This window comes from Takifugu flavidus, chromosome 3 (genome assembly GCF_003711565.1).
Source record: "Takifugu flavidus isolate HTHZ2018 chromosome 3, ASM371156v2, whole genome shotgun sequence".
In the NCBI taxonomy this organism is placed as follows: domain Eukaryota; kingdom Metazoa; phylum Chordata; class Actinopteri; order Tetraodontiformes; family Tetraodontidae; genus Takifugu; species Takifugu flavidus.
Window position 1 is genome coordinate 11,594,658 of NC_079522.1, and position 17,057 is coordinate 11,611,714.

A 17,057-nucleotide genomic window follows, 5' to 3' on the forward strand; every position below is an offset into this window, starting at 1 on the left:
ACCGAAAGAACAAGATCACGGGTACAAGCGGCTGAAATGAGCTTCCTCCGTAGGGTGGCTGGGCTCTCCCTTAGAGATAGGGTGAGAAGCTCTGCCATCCGGAGGACTCGGAGTAGAGTCGCTACTCCTCCGCGTTGAGAGGAGCCAGATGGGGTGGCTTGGGCATCTAATCAGGATGCCCCCTGGACGCCTCCCTGGTGAGGTGTTCAGGGCATGTCCCTCCGGTAGGAGACCCCCGGGGAGACCCAGGACACGTTGGAGAGACTATGTCTCTCGACTGGCCTGGGAACGCCTGGGGATCCCTCCGGATGAGCTGGAGGAGGTAGCTGGGGAGAGGGAAGTCTGGGCTTCTCTCCTTAGGCTGCTACCCCCCGCGACCCGACCCGGATAAGCGGTAGAGAATGGATGGATGGATGGATGCAAACAGTTATACATTAGCAGCTTCAATCATGGTACATTCATGTTTCCGACTAAATTTAGTGCCGATCATCCGTTATATTCGTGCCGAGTTTCGAGAAACCAAGGTTATTGTGCAATATCAGGAAAATATGATAAAGAAACGGTGCACGTGGGGGAAAAAAAAATCACATCTAATGTCCTTTCAGCGTTCATGATGTTTAATCAGAATCCCAGCTGTTTTGGGTTACGTAACCAGATTTTAGCATCCCCTCAGCTCGTCACTTGGGGCTGGGAACGTGAAGCGTGGAGCCAGCCAGCGGGGACCGTGGCGTGCTCTGGTAGGTGCGCAGCAGCACCTTGTGCTTGGTGGCGCCCTCCAAGCGGCAGGATTGCTGCTCCGCCAGGAACTCCTTGAGCCGGCTAGAGGTGAAGGTGAGAGTCTGACGCTTGAGCTTCATCAGGTAGGAGTCTTGCAGCCAGGCCTGGGCGAAGCAGTCTCTGGTTGCCGCACGAGCCCTGAAAACGGCAACGAGAATATCAACACCGCACAAACTGGCTCTGAATCAGATGCTCCCTCATCCAGGAAGACGCCTCACCAAGGGTAACTGCTCAGCATCTTTTTGAGGAAGGCAGAGGCGCTTTGAGACACGTTGGGGTAAAGTTTGCTCGGGTCAAACCTTGCAGCCAGGATCTTCGACTCCACCTGTCGAGGATCTTTATCTTCGAAGGGGAGTCGACCACTGAGCCTGTTTAGAAATAGAGAAGTCTGAAGAGTCAAGAGGACTCCGAGTTGGAAATTTTAGCTCCAGAAGCTCAAACATAAGTTTGTTTTTAACTGGTTTTCGCTGGAGTGAGTGTGTCTAAGCATACATGAACTCTTACATGATGTAAGTAATGACGCCGATGGTCCAAACATCCGCAGGAGGACCGACCACTTCACCTTTGATTACCTCAGGAGCTTCGATCGTGTCGAGGAAAGAAAACACAATTAGCATCAACAGGGGAACCACGCGGACTCTAAGACAGAAGACCCCCGCCTCACCCATGTACTCCAGAGTTCCTGTCCTCGAGTCCTTTTGCTTGAGGCTGAGCGGGTTGAAGCTCTGAGCGCTCCCAAAGTCCACGATCTTGATGGTGTTGAGATTGGTCACCATGATGTTGTCTGGCTTCAGGTCCAGGTGGAGGACACGCCGGCTGTGGAGGTACTCCACTCCCTGCAATATCTGCACCAGGTAGCCCACGACATCATCCTCAGTGTAGCGGAACCTTTCAGGAGCAGAGACGCATATCTGTTACTAAACAGGCAGGAGGATCAGCCTGTACTTAAAATAAAGTTGACGGCAACGCTAGCTCTCACCTGTCGATGAGGCTGTGGAGAAGCTCTTTGCCTGTGCAGTACTCTGCCACCAGCACAAGGTAGCGCGGCGTGACGTATGCTTCGTGCAGAGCCATGATTTTGTCACTGTGAAGGGTTTTCAAGATCTCGTACTCCTTCAGGACTTCCTGTTTGTTCTCCTGAGTGTAGGGAACGATCTTCGCCATGAACATTTTACCCGTGCTGTTTTCCTGGCACTCTCGAATGATGCCAAAACGACCCCTGACACGAAGAATCAAAAGTAATTATTGCACCTGATCATGAAATCAGGTGATGAGTCCTGCAGATGGGTCCAAAACGCCTCACCTGGCCTTCTCGTCCAGGAACGTGTAAGGTTTCTGAGGAATTCCCTGACGCAGCCCAGTCGAGGGTGTCACTCGTCCAGACGGGGTCCCCCTGGTTGGCGTAGTCGTCCCATCAACAAAGGGGCTTAGACTGGAGGTCTGGAGCACCTGCGGGGAAAAGATGATGGGAGTCGGGGCCGTGCGGGGGGTGACCGTGGAGGTGACAGGGACGTATGTTGGCACCACAGGCTTGGTTGGTGTCAAAGGGGCGGTTACAGGAGGCGGTGGCAGTATGGGTGGTGTTTTGGTCAGAGGGGACACCACGTTGACTGGACTCTGTGGTTTGGGCGTGATAAGAGGTGGAGGAATTTTAATGAGGGGTGATGAGGGGAACGAGGGGGATTTCTGACTGTCCTCGCTGGGTTTGGGCGGGTTTTCTGCACTAGATGGAGGTCGAGACAAACCGAGTTCCGTCTGGGACAGAGGTGGAGCTCCACCTTTTGGAGGAGAGGAAGTGGAAATAACAGTTCTGGGGGTGTTCTGGACTGGTTTCACTTCAGGTTCAGGCACTGGTTGAGGTTGAACTGGAACTGTCTTTACTTCTGTTGTGGCAGGTGTAGCTCCTCCGCCTGTGAAAAACAGTCAGTCATACACCCGATTTTCAAAATTTGACACTCCAACAGCAGTCAGTCATTTTCATTCTGTGCCTAAAATACCTGCTGGGTCCAAACTCACGGGACCAGAACAGTTGCTGGAGGGTCCCTGTCCTGCCTTGTTGCTGCAGGTGACGCGGAACCTCAGAGTGCTACCAGGTGGGAGATCTGTGACATTGTAATAACAGTCAGTAACTCCAGTGGCCACGGTTGTCCAGTCAGGGTCACCTGAGAGAAAAGGAAAATGATAAATGAGTGAATTTGGAAGTTTTTGAATTTTTGGAGACGTGAGTTTTAACACACATTTTAAGTTTTAAGACAATAATTTATAAAAGAAAAGACCGTAGCAACACTTGCTATACTTCCTACTTTGGCCACTAGATGGAAGTGTTGTCAAAGTGAAGTGGAGTTTTTTTTACAGGCTGGAGGCAAATGAGCAAAACGATTGTTTTGTACGTATGAACTATTGAAGCATCTTATTTCTTGCAGTTCAATGTAAGTTAGGTGGTGACATACACCGGCACAAGGAACAGAGTGCTGAAATGAAAGTTTTAAAAATGGCGATGAGGAACTTTTACTAGCTGGCTCACCTTCTGTATTTTTCTCCAGGGTGTAGCTGCATGGAGACTTGGTGTCTGCCGGCTTCCAAAGCACCAGGGCTGTGTTATTGTATGTCTGGGCAACTTCAGGGGTCCCTGGACGCTTTGGGACAGCTTCAAAAGAGCATTCAGAAACTGTCATCACAGCATTGATCAGTGTTATTTGGAAAATTTGGAAAATAATCTAATTTATGGTTTGAGTTTTATGAAATTTGACACACAGTTTTGTCCAGCTGCTCAGTGGTGAAGGGGGAGACACACAGGATGAGGGACTGAGATTAATGGCATTTCAAGAGCCGTGACAAATACATTTGATCCCCACAGATGATTGCATCTGATAAATGGGAAATAAATCCTCCAGTAGAAGAAAACCAAAAACTGATCAGTGTGTTGTTCCGCAGCAGCATGGGGAGAATGAAAATGTTGTTGTTGTCGTCGGAGCTGATTCAGCCGAGAAACCTCAGATGACATTTCTGTATAATATTTATAAATCTAAAAACAGAAATTCAATCTAGCGTGAGGCATTCATTTATCCTGGTGCGCTATTCAATAATAACTATGGCACATGCTAGAATATAGACTGTGATTTGCTTGTAAATTGAATGCACGACTGTAATTTGCAGCTAGTTAGAAGACAGACTCAGCAAGCTACTTACAAGCTACAGACAATGTGCAGGAGGTGGTGATCGTAGCAATGGGGTTGGTAGCCACGCATTCGTAAACTCCGTCGTCTTTCTGGTTGGACTTTGTGATCTGGAGGATCTGCCTGCCATCTGGGTGGGATACGAGGCTCATTCTGTCATCCACCTGCAATGGCTTCCGATCTGGGAAAATATCGCAATGAATGAATGAATAATGAAGTAAATAATCAATAGCAAAGCTCGCTGTGAACCCAAAAAACTGGCAATCTGTTACCTTTCCTCCATGTAATTCTAGGAAGTGGACTTCCAGCTGGGAGACAGCTCAGAGTGACAGGTTCCCCCTCTGATAAGACGCTGTCCTTCAGCTTGATGTGGAACACAGGGGCAAAATCAGAAGCAGAACGGATAAACTGCTGTTCCTCTTTGTGGGTTAATGAGGACAGATCAGGCTGGGACGGCGTCTTGTCTTTCCTACTCCTGGTCAAACCCCACCTGTCCCATCTTGACCGTCTGTCACTCTCAGGGATTTTTTCAGACGGGAGGCTGGAAGTTGATTCAATCGAATCCTTGGATGCAGTGGCGCCGGTCTGCTTCGCCAGTTGATTCTCAGGTATTCCCATTCCCTTTAGTCCTCGCCCTTCTGAGTGGGAATGGCGATGGCGAGCAAACACAGGTGTCCGTTTTCCATCGGGATCATCGTTCCTCTCTTCGGACTGACTGCGGATTTTTGAGGATAATCCTGCCACTTTGTTCTCAAACTTGTGCCGTATTGCCATGATGGGCGAATCAGTCAGTCTCGTTGTATCTTTCTGTCCCAGATCCTTCTGACTCCCAACGGTAGCTTTATCCTTCCTGTCTGCTGACTGAGTTCTCACTTTTGCAGATATTTCTGCCACCTTGGACTCAAACTTTTGCCTCATGGCAGAAACGGATGACTCAGCAGCTTTTCTTTGTTCTCTTTCATCCTGTTGTCTTTTCGAGCGACTCGGCTCGTTTGTATCCAAAGACTTGCTGCGACCAACAGACCACGAAACTCTCTTGTTCACGGCAGATTCCTGAACATCTGGTTGCCTTCCTTCCTTTGGCTTCTCTCCCGTCTTATCAGTTGAAGATGACCTCTTGGATCGCAAGGAAAACCTTCCAATGAGGCCAAGGCCTGGCTCTTTATCCTCTGCTCTCAAATCTTGGACAGATTTGGATTTTTCCTGTAGTCCCCTGGATACCATTTCCAGGGGTGCCCCGTTCGGCCCTGGCCTATAAACCTCCTCGGCCCTGTCTGCCCCCTTTCGGCTCAGCGTTGGTGACTTCTCTTCTGATTTATTTCTAGTCAGTTTCCGGAGGCCTCGGGTTAAAGACGACTCGCGCTTCTTGAAACGGGCTTCAAAGATCTCCTCCGAGTCGATGTTTTTGATATCCGTCCGCAGCACAGGCTGGCGGGGGGTGGTGGAATTAGATATTGCAGATGCTGAAGGTCCGACCATAGTTGCTACCTTGGAAAACACTGCCGGATGTTCAGGAAGAGCTGGGATGTTGGTAGAATTTATACTATTTGTACTTCCTTTATCCACGGTATTTGGTCTGGGCTGGGCCTTATCAGACAAAGGAGCCACACATGCCGATGACATTTTACTATTTTTTCTACTTTCTTTCTCTTCCTGATAGTCCTTTTCATTAATATACAACTCCTGCGTGTCTTTTCTCTCCTCATCTTCATCATCTTCCTCTATCACAATTATAGGAGTAATTACAGAAGGTGATTTAGCCTCAGATTCGCCATAATCTGCCATTGCCAATTGGGTTTTGGTCCTTTCCTCCCAAGTACCATCTGCTTTCTTCTTCACATGGTGCGTGTCATCAAGTTCTCTCACTTTGTTCTGCTTTGGTTGTTGGTCCAATTCAGGTTTTTGGAACGTGAAAGAGGTCTTTTTTGTAGGCGAGGCAGATTCCGGTGTGGTTCGCTCTGTAAGTGCAGACATTGAGGTTGCTTCTTGGAGCTTCTTATCTTCTAGACTCCCATTTCCAACTAATGGGATTTCTAAGGGGGCTCCATACCTGCGATGCAGGGGCATTGGTTCTGAATCACCCTGATTGAAGGAGGCACTTTTGCGAAAAGGTTTTGTCTGTGGCTTGTCCTCCAATGGACTTTCAGAGGATGCTGCTCTGGCCAGTGTTGATGGCCCTGTTCTGGATCTCCTCAGATTCCGATCAAGGGATCCCGTGCTCCTCTCATCTTCTATGCCAAGGGTCTCAAACAATGGCCCACGAAGACCGCTCATCTTTTTATCCACGTTTCCTCCTCTGAGCAATCGCTGTCTCATTAGTTCCAGTTTCAGGGCATATTCCTCCTGGCTTATCTTTGCCAGGCCAGGGCTTGGACTGCGATTGGGGAGCTCCATTGAAACAGCCTTTTTCAGGCTTTTGTTTGTCAATTCTGAACCGGTGGAATTTCCCTCTTCAGATTCAACATGGAGAAGCAATGCCGAGTCTGCGGAACTGCCTCTCCTCATGGTTGTCCTCCTGGCTTTTGTCTCAGAATCTTCTGACTCCACACTAGATCCTTTCTTGAGGGGTGCTCGTTTTGCCTTTTCTATTTTCTCCTCATTTTGAGCCTCTTCATCTTGTGGGATGTTTTGATTGGCCGTCGAGACCCCTGTGTCATCTGCCTTTCGAGTCCTATCACAAAATCTGTCATTGTACCCCATCTGTGATGCAGTGACATCTTCATCCCCGGGGATCTCATTAAGGGAGACCCTGGAACTTGAAAAAACTACTGAAAGTGGCATTGGGATAAAAGGAAGTTCATCGACATCTGCATCTGAATCCGAGGAAGAGGAGGGTGGCGGGGAGCCTTCCTTTAAATGTCGAGCCACAGCGATGGAGACATGGTTGGATGACTCATCCAGAAGCTCCGGAATTGTCCGCATCACCATCTTGGATTTATAGCTGATAAGAGACCGCTAAAAAAAACAGAAGCAATCAAATATTTTTTTCATTTTAGAATCAACAGAATTATTTATAATAATGCCTACAATCATAATCAGTTAAACATAACTTATTTTCAATGAATTAGGTCGGAAGATATACAGTATGTTTAACTGATAGCATCAGGAGTTAGCTGACCTGCCATCGCCTTCGAGACAAAACTTGCTTCAACATCGCTGTGTTGATGCTTTTATTTGTCGGTGACTGCTGCATACAAAAGATAAGAGTCAACAAAAACGTTAATGCATGGGTGAAAATGGCTGTGGCCGGACGTCCTAATCACTCACAACTGGAAAGAAGACATAATAAGACAGATGTAATCATCTCAATGGGAAGTTTACCTGGATTTCTCTGTGGACGGCCGCGTAAACACAAACATAAACATTACTCAGCACTTTTACACACCAAGATCAAGGCATTCTGAGTGAATCTCCTAAATGAAAATACACACCTTGAACCAAGGATGACGAAGGCATTCGGCAGCACTGGGCCTCCTGGGAGAGTGAAAGAGCTCTGTATGAGGTTGCAGAATATGGAGACCCAATCGGAGATATTTCTCACACGCTTACAGTCTGTCCACCACCAGAAGCTTGATGACAAACCCCTTAGCTTCTCTGCAGAGGTCAGAAAACATGCTCTCCTCAAACGCCACGTTGTAGTTCCGGATATTCAAGGCAGTGGCTCTGTCATTCTCACCGGCAAAAGGAGACACGCCAGTCAGGCTGAAATACAAAATTTGTGGTGATTCCCCCATTTTATTCAGATTGTAAATACACTTATAGGATGAATGAAATAAATAGATTATACCAGAGGTAAGTGATGACACCGACAGGCCTGTGGGGGTTCAGGAGACACCAAGAATGATTCAGCACATCTTAAAATTTTTATTATGCTGCAGACTCACTGTGTCATTGATTTTATACCCTGGAGAGAAGGTGGCTCACCATATGTCTGTTGCTGTGGAGATGGGAGTTTGGTTCACGATCTCCGGCGCGATGTATTCCGGCGTGCCATATTTACAGTAGTACTCTTCTGACGGGTCCAATCTGATCGCATTGCCGAAGTCGCATATACGGATTTGATCGCTCGCAGGACTTGCCATCAAAATGTTTTCAGGCTAGAAGAAGGAAGACCAAAAGTTTAGTGTTGGAGTCTGAATCCCCCCCAAAAAACATTTAAATGATGTCACAGGCGAGACGGACCTTCACATCAAGGTGGGCAATGTTTTTCTTGTGAAGGTACCACAGACCTTCCAAAACCTGCTGAATGCTACAGCGGATCTGAGGAGAAACAAGAGGGTGAACGTGAGCATTATGTAAGGATGGTGCAGTGCAGTCAGCACAAATACGCTAACCTCCAGCTCTTTGACTGCTGTTTTCTTGGCCATTCGCTCCAGCAGCTCCTCATGACATCTTCACACTGCAGTTGAGGAAAAACAAAAAGGAAAGCAAGGGAGCAGTGACAAATGAATTATAAATGGGGAAAACTCCCACACATCCAATCCTTCGTTAACTTCGCTCATCGGCGATGAGTCAGAAAGGAGAATCTGTGATCTGCTTCATTCCAGCCTCCAGGGGTACCCGGAACGAGGATTAGTGGATTGGATTCATTCTCGACTGATTTTTCAAATGCTGTGGAAGGATACAGCTCGGTGATGAGCACCACCACGTTCTTCTTCTCAAAGACGTCATGGAAATAGAGGATCCTCTCATTGTCCAGCTCAGACAGCAGCTCCATCTCTCTGAGAGCCAGGGCTTTTCTCTTGCCTCGTGCACACATGAACTTGGCAGCAAATTCGGCCTTTCCCTTTTTCTGAGTTACCCTCTTCACGTACGAGAAGGCACCCCTACATCAGAGAGGGGAGACTTTTGGGGTTATTAACATAAAATCAAGGCAGATTAGACGATCATTAGTAGATCGCACACACACACAAAAAAAACTGGAGATCATATAATTCCATCATGAAATATTGATTATTTTGTCCTTCCCCTTCAGTAGAACAGGAGAGTGGAGAGACAAGAACATATCTGTGGCATTTGGTCCACGGTTTTTGTTCCCTCCACTAACCGGTGTGAATCATCGCTCATCTGTAAACAGGTGCAGACCCCTCCCTGTTCGCTTGAGAGCTCAGACGCACGCTAGCATCAAAGTACACTCACCGCCCGATCTCTTTGTGAATGTCATAGTAATCCACAAGATGCCTCATCTTCCTCAGAATGGTTCCTTCGTCATCCATTGGCTCCGCCTCTTGTTTCCTCTCTGCAGGGAGTACCATCATGCATCTTCAGCTTAGTTAGCATAGCTGTAAATGGGTGGTTGTTGTTCTGCTGACCTGTGTGGACCATCAGCTCAGCCTTGCAGGAGTTGGCACCAGCCAGGTTCTTGGCAGTGCAGGTGTACACACCGGAGTGTTCGGGGCAAGCGTTGAGAATGACCAGAGAATATTCCGGATCATCGTAGACAAAGGTGAAGTGGCTGCTCTCCTTGAGGAGGACATCGTCCTTCAAAAAGCAATCACATTAAAATGGGTTGTAATGTACAGGCTGATCTTACAGGCACAGCTGAGTCCAAAGGTGATACCTTATACCACAGAATATCCGGGTCAGGCTTCCCTTCAACCACAACAGCCAAACGTGACGTCTCGCCCACATACACATCCACATCCTCCATGATTGTTTCAAACTTTGGGCGCACTGTAACAGGAATAAAATAAAATCATGATGTGCCAAAAATGGTTACTGGGTTCTTTGCTTACCCTAACTAAACCCACCTGCCAGAGCCAGCTGAAGGGCGCAGAGGTCGCTCCCAAACTGGTTGCTCGCCGTGACCACCAACTGGCCCACATCAGTGCTGCGTACTCGTTGGAGCGTCAGGGTGTGTTGGTCATCATCTGGCATGCTCATCTCGTACATCCCTGGCTTGCTGGTCAACACCACCCCCCTCCTGTGGACGACAACACGTTGAAACATGTTTGTTGTAGAACTTAAAATACCTCTCTACTTCAGTCGGCTTTAACTGGGGAATTCATGTGGTGGACAGCAACTGACCGTTTCCAGGTGACAACAGCGTGCACATGGTTCAGTGTGATGCTGATGCTCGCCGTTTGGTTCTCCACCACGTAGACAATGTCGGGTTTCTCCAGAATGATTGGTGCTTTTCTTAAATAAGGGCCTGCAGCAGGACCATAACATGCCGTGGTGAAACAGATCATCTAAAATTGTGGTGAAAACCCACAACCTCCCTTTGCTTTGGTACCTCGGTCCAGAAGCTGGATCAGATCTGTGGAAGGAGACGGTTTGCTCAGGGTCTTCCCGGTGGATGCCAGCACTCTGAAAGCATAGCGTACTCCTTTGGACAAATTGGTGATGGTGTAGTTGGTCTCCTTCAGGTTAGAGGCCACAACAGACCACTGAATGGAGCCCAGAGGCTGCTGCTGAACCACGTACAACAAGGAACCAGAATCTGTACACACAAATGGATTTTAGTCCAGCAAAAATCTCTTTATCTTTTATCACAAGAAACCACAGAACCCACCAAGAGAAGGGTCGAGCCTCTTTGGCTTCTTCCAGTTGATTGTTATAGTTTTCCCTGTAATGGTCTCGATCACTGGAGGACCATCAGGAGCTTCAGGGACAATGTCTATTAAAATAATAAAATAGGAATGATTAAAAAAAAGTAACAGAAACAGAATAATAAATGTGACAGTGATTTTATACCTGTGACATATAGATGGGCATAGCAAGCCGCTTTGCCCACTTTGTTGGAGATGACGGCCTTGTAGACGCCTCCATGAGCGTGACAAGCGCTCCTGATGACCAGACTGTGGACATCCCTGTCTGAAGAGCATAAGCAGTTTTATTATTGACCATCACACCTCACACTGTGGTCTAATTGGCGAGTTATTTGCTTACGCTGGGTCATTTTACGCTCTTCGCTGCTCTCTATGCGTTTGCTGTTGTGGTACCAGCTGATGGTCGGGTACGGGAGGCCGGCTACCTTACACCTCAGCACCACCTCTTTGCCCTCAACAACCTCCACATCAGCCAGCGGCTTCAGGAAGTCTGGCATGGTCCGCCGCTCCACTTCACTCTCCAGAACCTCAGGCTCTTCTGGGATGGATGGCATTTTCTCCATCTTTGCCCTGACGGAAGGCAGAACAGATTGTTCAGAAAGGACAAATATGTCGCCATCTTTCAGTGACTCGGAGGTTCAGTCATTTCCATCTGATTTTTTCCTCTTACATATGAGAGGAGATGGCAGCTCGCTGTTCCTGCATGTAGAGCTCGGCGGTGCATTCAGACTTTCCGTGGATGTTCTGGGCGACTGCAGTGTAGAAGCCCTCGGTGTCATTGCTGACGTGGTTGATGATGAGGGAGTGACGACCGCCGTCTTGAAGGATGCGGAATTTCTCCCCCTCTTCCACTTTCGTCTCTGCAATAACACGATGGACAATGAAACCTCTGCGGCCATTTGGGGCGGGGGGTGTTAACTGACAAAAGACCAGCTTGAAACAGATTCTTACCAAAGTGCATCCATGTGACCCGGGGAGCAGGAGAGCCGCTCACCTTGCAGTCAAACCGGGCACTGCGGCCTTCAACGACCTCCAGGATATCCAGTTTACGGGTAAAGAGAGGCTCCCTGGATGGCATGACTCTCAGGTTTGCACTCGAGGTCAACTCATCTGCGAATGAGAGACATATTCAAGTGAGTGAAGGCAAATACGAGAAGAGGCAGACCAAGATGAAATGTTAAATTTGTAGTTTTGTTGCCCTAAAATATGCCAACGGTCTTTGGCGTTCACCTTTGGCTGTGCTCAGCTTGCACGTGTACCTTCCACTATCATCTTCATGCACTGAATTCAGCAGCAGGCGGCACCTGTGTTAAAATAGTTCCAATAACACCAAAAATCATGAGGAAAAAGAGATCAAAGTTGTAGCTTTGTGTTCGGAGCATCTTGGTATGTTTGATGTCACCTTTTGCCATCGAAGTGCATTTTACAGTTGAGTAGTGCCGGCTGGATCAGCTTCCCGTTCGACAGCCAGTCGACATCCACATCTGGGGCTCCTGCCACATGACACTCAAGCAGGACCGACTCGCCAGCCCTAACCGCTACATCGGTCACCTCCCTGGTGATCATTAGCATTGTCTCTCCTGCACCTGTAAACACACAGGGTTACCCCAGGGGGATAAATCAGGATGAAACAGACCGTCCAAGCCACCACTGCTCACCTCTGACGTCCACTCTGCACTCTGCCTGCTTGGTTCCATATTCATTGATTATTCTGCAGACATAAAGCCCTGTGTCTGACCTATGAACCGAGCTGATTCTCATTTCGATGGTGCCATCATCTGTCTGCCGCAAGGCAAACCGGCCCATTGTCTTCACTGGGACTTTGTCCCTCAACCTAGGTCAACGTAAAGTAGCTGTCACAATGGTTTAATGTGGGGGAACGGGAGGTGACTTTGGGCTGAGGTAGCAGCTCCTCAGTGTCTGCAGAGATGGCACTTGACCATAAAACATACCAATACACCATGGGCTTGGGCTGCCCAGCGACCTTCGCTGAGACGACCACATCTTGACCTTCAGTAACTGCTTGGTCATATGGTGCCATCTTTTTAAAAGAGCATCACAAAGCTAAGTATCACAGCTATGGAACGTACTCAAAGTATTTCATTTTTGAGTCACACTGTCCAACCTGAAATGAGGGCGGGTCTCTAAAGTGGACGTTTTTACAGGATGCGAGCGAGTCCCCGAGCGCCATCACCTCCTCCCGGGGGCTTAGGCACTCCTCCACTGACAGAGACAGACTACATTCCAGCTCTGAAAGAGCATCAAACTAGATATAAATATGAGACCTCAGCTACCACGTCCCCGCAAAAAAAGTCAGGTCCAATTTTAATGTGTGTATTACAAGCAGATCTCTTTGAAAACCTTTAGCCAGGAACAATCTGTCAAAGCTCCCATGTTTACAGTCTTTGCTTGCTTGGGTGGAGATCTTTGCCAACATAAGCAGTTGGCAACATCAAGTAGATACACAAGTGGGCCATCAAAACACACACACACACACACACACACACACACACACACACACACACACACACACAGCACTGGGACCTCTCTGAAGTGGCCGTAACTGAACAGATAATGAATTAATCCCTTAATCCCTGACCCAATCATTCATGAATTCCCAGGGAGATCCAGAACAGTTCTGTGCATGGCAACTTCAGAAGCCATACCGAGCCAGAAGGATTTCACTTGTAGTCACAGGGAGGAATCTAATTGACTGACACAAAACAATATCTTTTCAGCAATTGTGCCACTCTGTTTTCGCAATGCAGTTTTTTGTGGGTTTTTTTTTTTACTTCCCATTTCCTCCAGAGGAACCTAAAACTGAGACATCTGACAGAGGCATGAGCATGCACATTTGAAACAAATATGATCCACCAGCTGAGGAGAAGTAGACTGTCTTTCTATAACACGGAACAGCAGAGAGAAGAGAGGAGAGGAGTGCACAAATGGTGCTGCGAAATGGAAAAACAGGGTCACTGGCTGGAAGAGGCAGGTCCCCATTCTCCATGCAAGTAAAAATGTGACAATTTCTATGATTATACATGGAAAAATGGAAATAATAAAGCAGAGAACTGACCTGGAGTCACATCTTTGAGCAGCGTTGGGGCTGCAGATCCCAAAAGTATTTACACAAACCTGCCAACAGTTACACAACCGCCATCTGACACGAACCTTCCAGGGTTTCCTGTCACTTCCATATTCTTTACCATTGATGACATCCTGAGACTCTTGTGCACACGCACACGCATGCACGCAGACACACACCTCAAAAAGTTGGGAACATCTTCAGTTCCTGTGATGTTTTATGAAGAAATAACACGAATACAGTGTTAATCTCTTCCACCAAAGACATCTTTTTTAGCCCACAAATCACCCTCTCAAAGCTCTACTCACAAAATGACTCACAAAATCGCCCACCACCTTTTCCATTTAGAAGCCCACTGAAATCTCTGACAAAGAAAAAAAAACCCTTCATGATTGCAGCAGTAATCTTGTATGAGGACATAGACCAGACTGCAATTACCCAAGAGAACAAGAGGGTGGCTAAAAATACCCCCGCTTGTTACACTCCACTGACCTAATAAGGGAACACAGGTCCTGTGCTGCTGCTGAGCCACAGTCAATGTGTACATTTGTTGAGAAGCTGATTCAACACACGCTGCGCGGTCTGAACTCAGACAACGCATATCATAAAGGCTGTGCCCGCCGGGAGGGCTCCGGAGAGCATTTGGGTTTGAATGGTTTTCAGATGGCACCAAAGGGAGCTCAGGGGCTTTAAGAATTCATGTGTTGCCATGGTAACTCTGGCTGCCAGGAGCCCCATAGACAGGATGCTGAGCTCAAGCAGGCCTTTGTATTCATTAAAAGGGAATGTGGGGTGAAGGAGGGCTGGATCCATGAACATTAGTGCACGTCACATCATGTGACTCATCTGTTATGTTTGTATCGTCGTATCTGCCTACGGCTCAGTCTCACCTGGCTGGATGTCAAGGGTGGCGCTACAGGACGCTGTCCCGGCTGGATTGACAGCTGTGACGCAGTATGACCCGACGCTGCTCGGACTCATCTGCTTTATCAGCAGACTGTGAGTGTCTCCCTCAGATGAAACCACGTGGAAAGCATCGCTCTGGATCGCACCATTATTCTTCCTCCATGTTACTGAGGAGGCAGCAAAGGTAAAAAAATAAATAAAAAAATTCACTTGTAGGAAAAAAAGAACCTAACAAAACCTCCCACAGAAAAGCACACAGCTCAGCCCACACAACACCATAACTGATTTTTTTTTTCTGTGGGGTGGGGGGGGACTGAAGTTGCTTATGTGACTAAACCATGGAGACAAATAATTGTTCTCCAAAGTTTTACCTGTAGGGGGCGGCCTCCCCGTAATTACACATTTGAGTACGATAGCTGCACCGCTGGTTGCCACTGTGTCCTGGATTTGAGTCTTAAACCTGGGGCCCTCGGCAGTCCCCTCACCAGCAGACAGGTCTGGATCACCTGACAATGACAGGTCGTGTTAAAGTGGAATTTCCTGCTGCACTCACCACTATTCCAAGTGGGTCAGCCCCCAGGATAATCCTGATCTAGTTTCTGGTTTTTAGGTCTCCGAGTGAGGAAAGTTATGTTACTGAGACTAAAAAATAGATCCTGAACGTCCATGAACAAGAAGTCCACATTTAAGAGGGCTAAATAAATACTTCGTGTTACATTACATGAAGCATCACATCTGATAATTATGCTCATCTGAAATCATTACAAGCTTGAATTTCACATAAAATTCACCCCCAGAACTTAAAGACGGAGCCAGCTCAGGCAGGCTCAACGAGGGGCTAAGGTTACACCGTTTGCTACTGTACTTGCTATAAATTAACAGTAAAAGAAGGATCTGCCTCCACTTTCAGTGGAGTGTTAAAATAAATCCTCTGCACATCGAGTGAGGAACTTTCAGTAATTGCTAACAAATTAAGGTAAAACATTTCGATAAGTAAAAGTGAAGGACCATTTTAGATCGATCCACTGATGTGATTGGTGCCTTGCCTTTGTCTGGAGTTCCAGGACCCATCTCACTCTGGAGAACTCTCCCCTCTTTCTGACGAGCTTTGGTTCCTTTGTTCCTTATATCAGGACCACATTCTGTCTCCATGGGCTCATTCTCCACCAGAATAGTCGGGATGCTCATCTTTGCAGCTCGACACGTCTGACTCGCCTCTGCCTTCCTTCTTTTGAGAAGGGGGCTAACAGACAGGGCGGGCGATGGGGTCATTTGGAAGGGCTTGGGAGGACACGGGGACCCAGGTTCCCTCGCGGTTAAAGGGGTAGCTCGTTTCCCATGTGGACTGGATGATCGAGGTCTTGTAGCTGCTTTTGAATCCGTGCCTCCCATGGGTGATTTTTGACCTGTGGCAGCAAATGCATCTTTGGGGGTGGAGTGAAAGTTTGGTTTCGTTTCCCTGCAAATAAAGACATAAAACACTTATGTAACACGTTTCAGCAAAGAGGCACAGACAGAATATTAAACAGATTTTTCCCCTGGTTAAATAAATGTTAAACAGACAATAAATAATCACACATTAACAAACCTGCTGTGACTTGTCCCAATGGCTGTTGGCAGTGGTTGTCCTGGTAACTGATGAACTGGTGTTGTCGCCACGGCAACAGGGCTGTGCACTGTGCTTCCCTGTGCTGAGCTGTCCGCTGGGTTTCCCCGGATGTCCGGATGTCTCCGACCTTTGACCTCCAGGGTCATCTGTGACTTGCCTTCCCTCTCCCCAGCCTCCCTCTCCCGCACGGCTCGCTCCCTCGCTTCTAACTTTTGAACCACCTGGGGCGGAATGGGCTCCACTTTCTCCGCAGCCAGCCTGTCTTTTGGTGACAGTTGCTCCATGGAATAAGCCTTCTTCAAGCTCGGCTTTCCCACAAGCTTCTTGATTCTCTGGAGCTCTTCTGCGAACTTGCTCTGGTAGTTCTGGACAATCTGGGAATAATTGGTCTTGTCCTCCAATGAGGAAGCTCGTTGCTTGAACGTGGCTCTTTTCTGGGCTGCACCCTGCAGAATTCTGGCCTCCTCTCCGCTGGGGCCTCCATTCTTCCTCCCATCATCACTTGAATTGTGACAAGCTACTCGGCTTCCAACAGATCCACCAGGCTTCTCCGAACTTGCCATGCGGGTCTCAAAAGCTCGGACTTTGTCTAAGATCTTAGGTCCCTGACGAGCGGGTTTAACATTTGATGGATCATGTCTTTCAGACTTGGGATCTGAAGGGTTTTCTTTGTCCAGGTTGCGGTTTGGGATGGTGTTTGAGTGGGAATTGGCAAGCGGCTGGGGAGAAAACAAGGGGGCATGGGGGGAGAGCTCCTGTGATTCTTCAGCAGTTTGAGTCCTAGAGGAGTGGGGATTGAGGGGGAAATGGAGGTGTGACGTTAGAGCACTAGTGCAGCTGCTGCAGGTGTTGGAAGAGTCATACAGGTGCAGGCAAACTTCCATGTCACTGTCTTATGTTGGAATTTTGGTTTTCACCTGTGCTCTTTGACAGTGTCTCATTATAAGAGAACA

The 17,057-nt window shown here is 47.9% G+C and overlaps 1 protein-coding gene across 6 annotated transcripts; it reads right to left on the reverse strand.

Annotated features, from left to right (window-relative positions):
- Positions 1–599: 599 nt before the first annotated feature.
- Positions 600–17,004, reverse strand: LOC130522095 (striated muscle preferentially expressed protein kinase-like). 6 transcript variants are annotated; one of them, XM_057026096.1, is made up of 38 exons: positions 16,084–17,004; positions 15,542–15,954; positions 14,867–15,001; positions 14,480–14,662; positions 12,630–12,754; positions 12,457–12,545; positions 12,163–12,338; positions 11,907–12,090; positions 11,735–11,808; positions 11,456–11,614; positions 11,175–11,364; positions 10,845–11,074; positions 10,650–10,769; positions 10,468–10,572; positions 10,189–10,395; positions 9,981–10,104; positions 9,704–9,876; positions 9,514–9,626; positions 9,266–9,434; positions 9,093–9,192; positions 8,579–8,779; positions 8,288–8,345; positions 8,136–8,213; positions 7,878–8,050; positions 7,741–7,767; positions 7,503–7,655; positions 7,385–7,427; positions 7,072–7,137; positions 4,226–6,908; positions 3,967–4,134; positions 3,302–3,424; positions 2,775–2,939; positions 2,081–2,687; positions 1,757–1,996; positions 1,442–1,665; positions 1,282–1,357; positions 996–1,145; positions 600–915 (listed from the first exon to the last, which is right to left on the reverse strand). In XM_057026096.1, exons 1-38 carry the CDS (start codon positions 16,986–16,988, stop codon positions 678–680), a joined length of 9,447 nt encoding a protein of 3,148 aa, XP_056882076.1. In that variant the 5' UTR covers positions 16,989–17,004; the 3' UTR covers positions 600–677. The 6 variants fall into 6 exon arrangements, with proteins under 6 accessions (XP_056882076.1, XP_056882077.1, XP_056882074.1 ...); XM_057026097.1 differs by having other exon boundaries at positions 2,775–2,879; positions 7,072–7,140; XM_057026094.1 differs by having other exon boundaries at positions 7,072–7,140.
- Between the last annotated feature and the right edge of the window lie 53 nt (positions 17,005–17,057).

Bases quoted from the DNA above. Each gene is read 5' to 3' on its own strand.
- LOC130522095 (XM_057026094.1), bottom strand. From the start codon at position 16,988: ATGGAAGTTTGCCTGCACCTGTATGACTCTTCCAACACCTGCAGCAGC. The intron at 10,770-10,844 runs GTAAGCAAATAA...TATGCTCTTCAG, and splicing joins AGAGCGTAAAATGACCCAGC to ACAGGGATGTCCACAGTCTG. The intron at 9,627-9,703 runs GTGGGTTTAGTT...TTCCTGTTACAG, and splicing joins CCTTCAGCTGGCTCTGGCAG to TGCGCCCAAAGTTTGAAACA.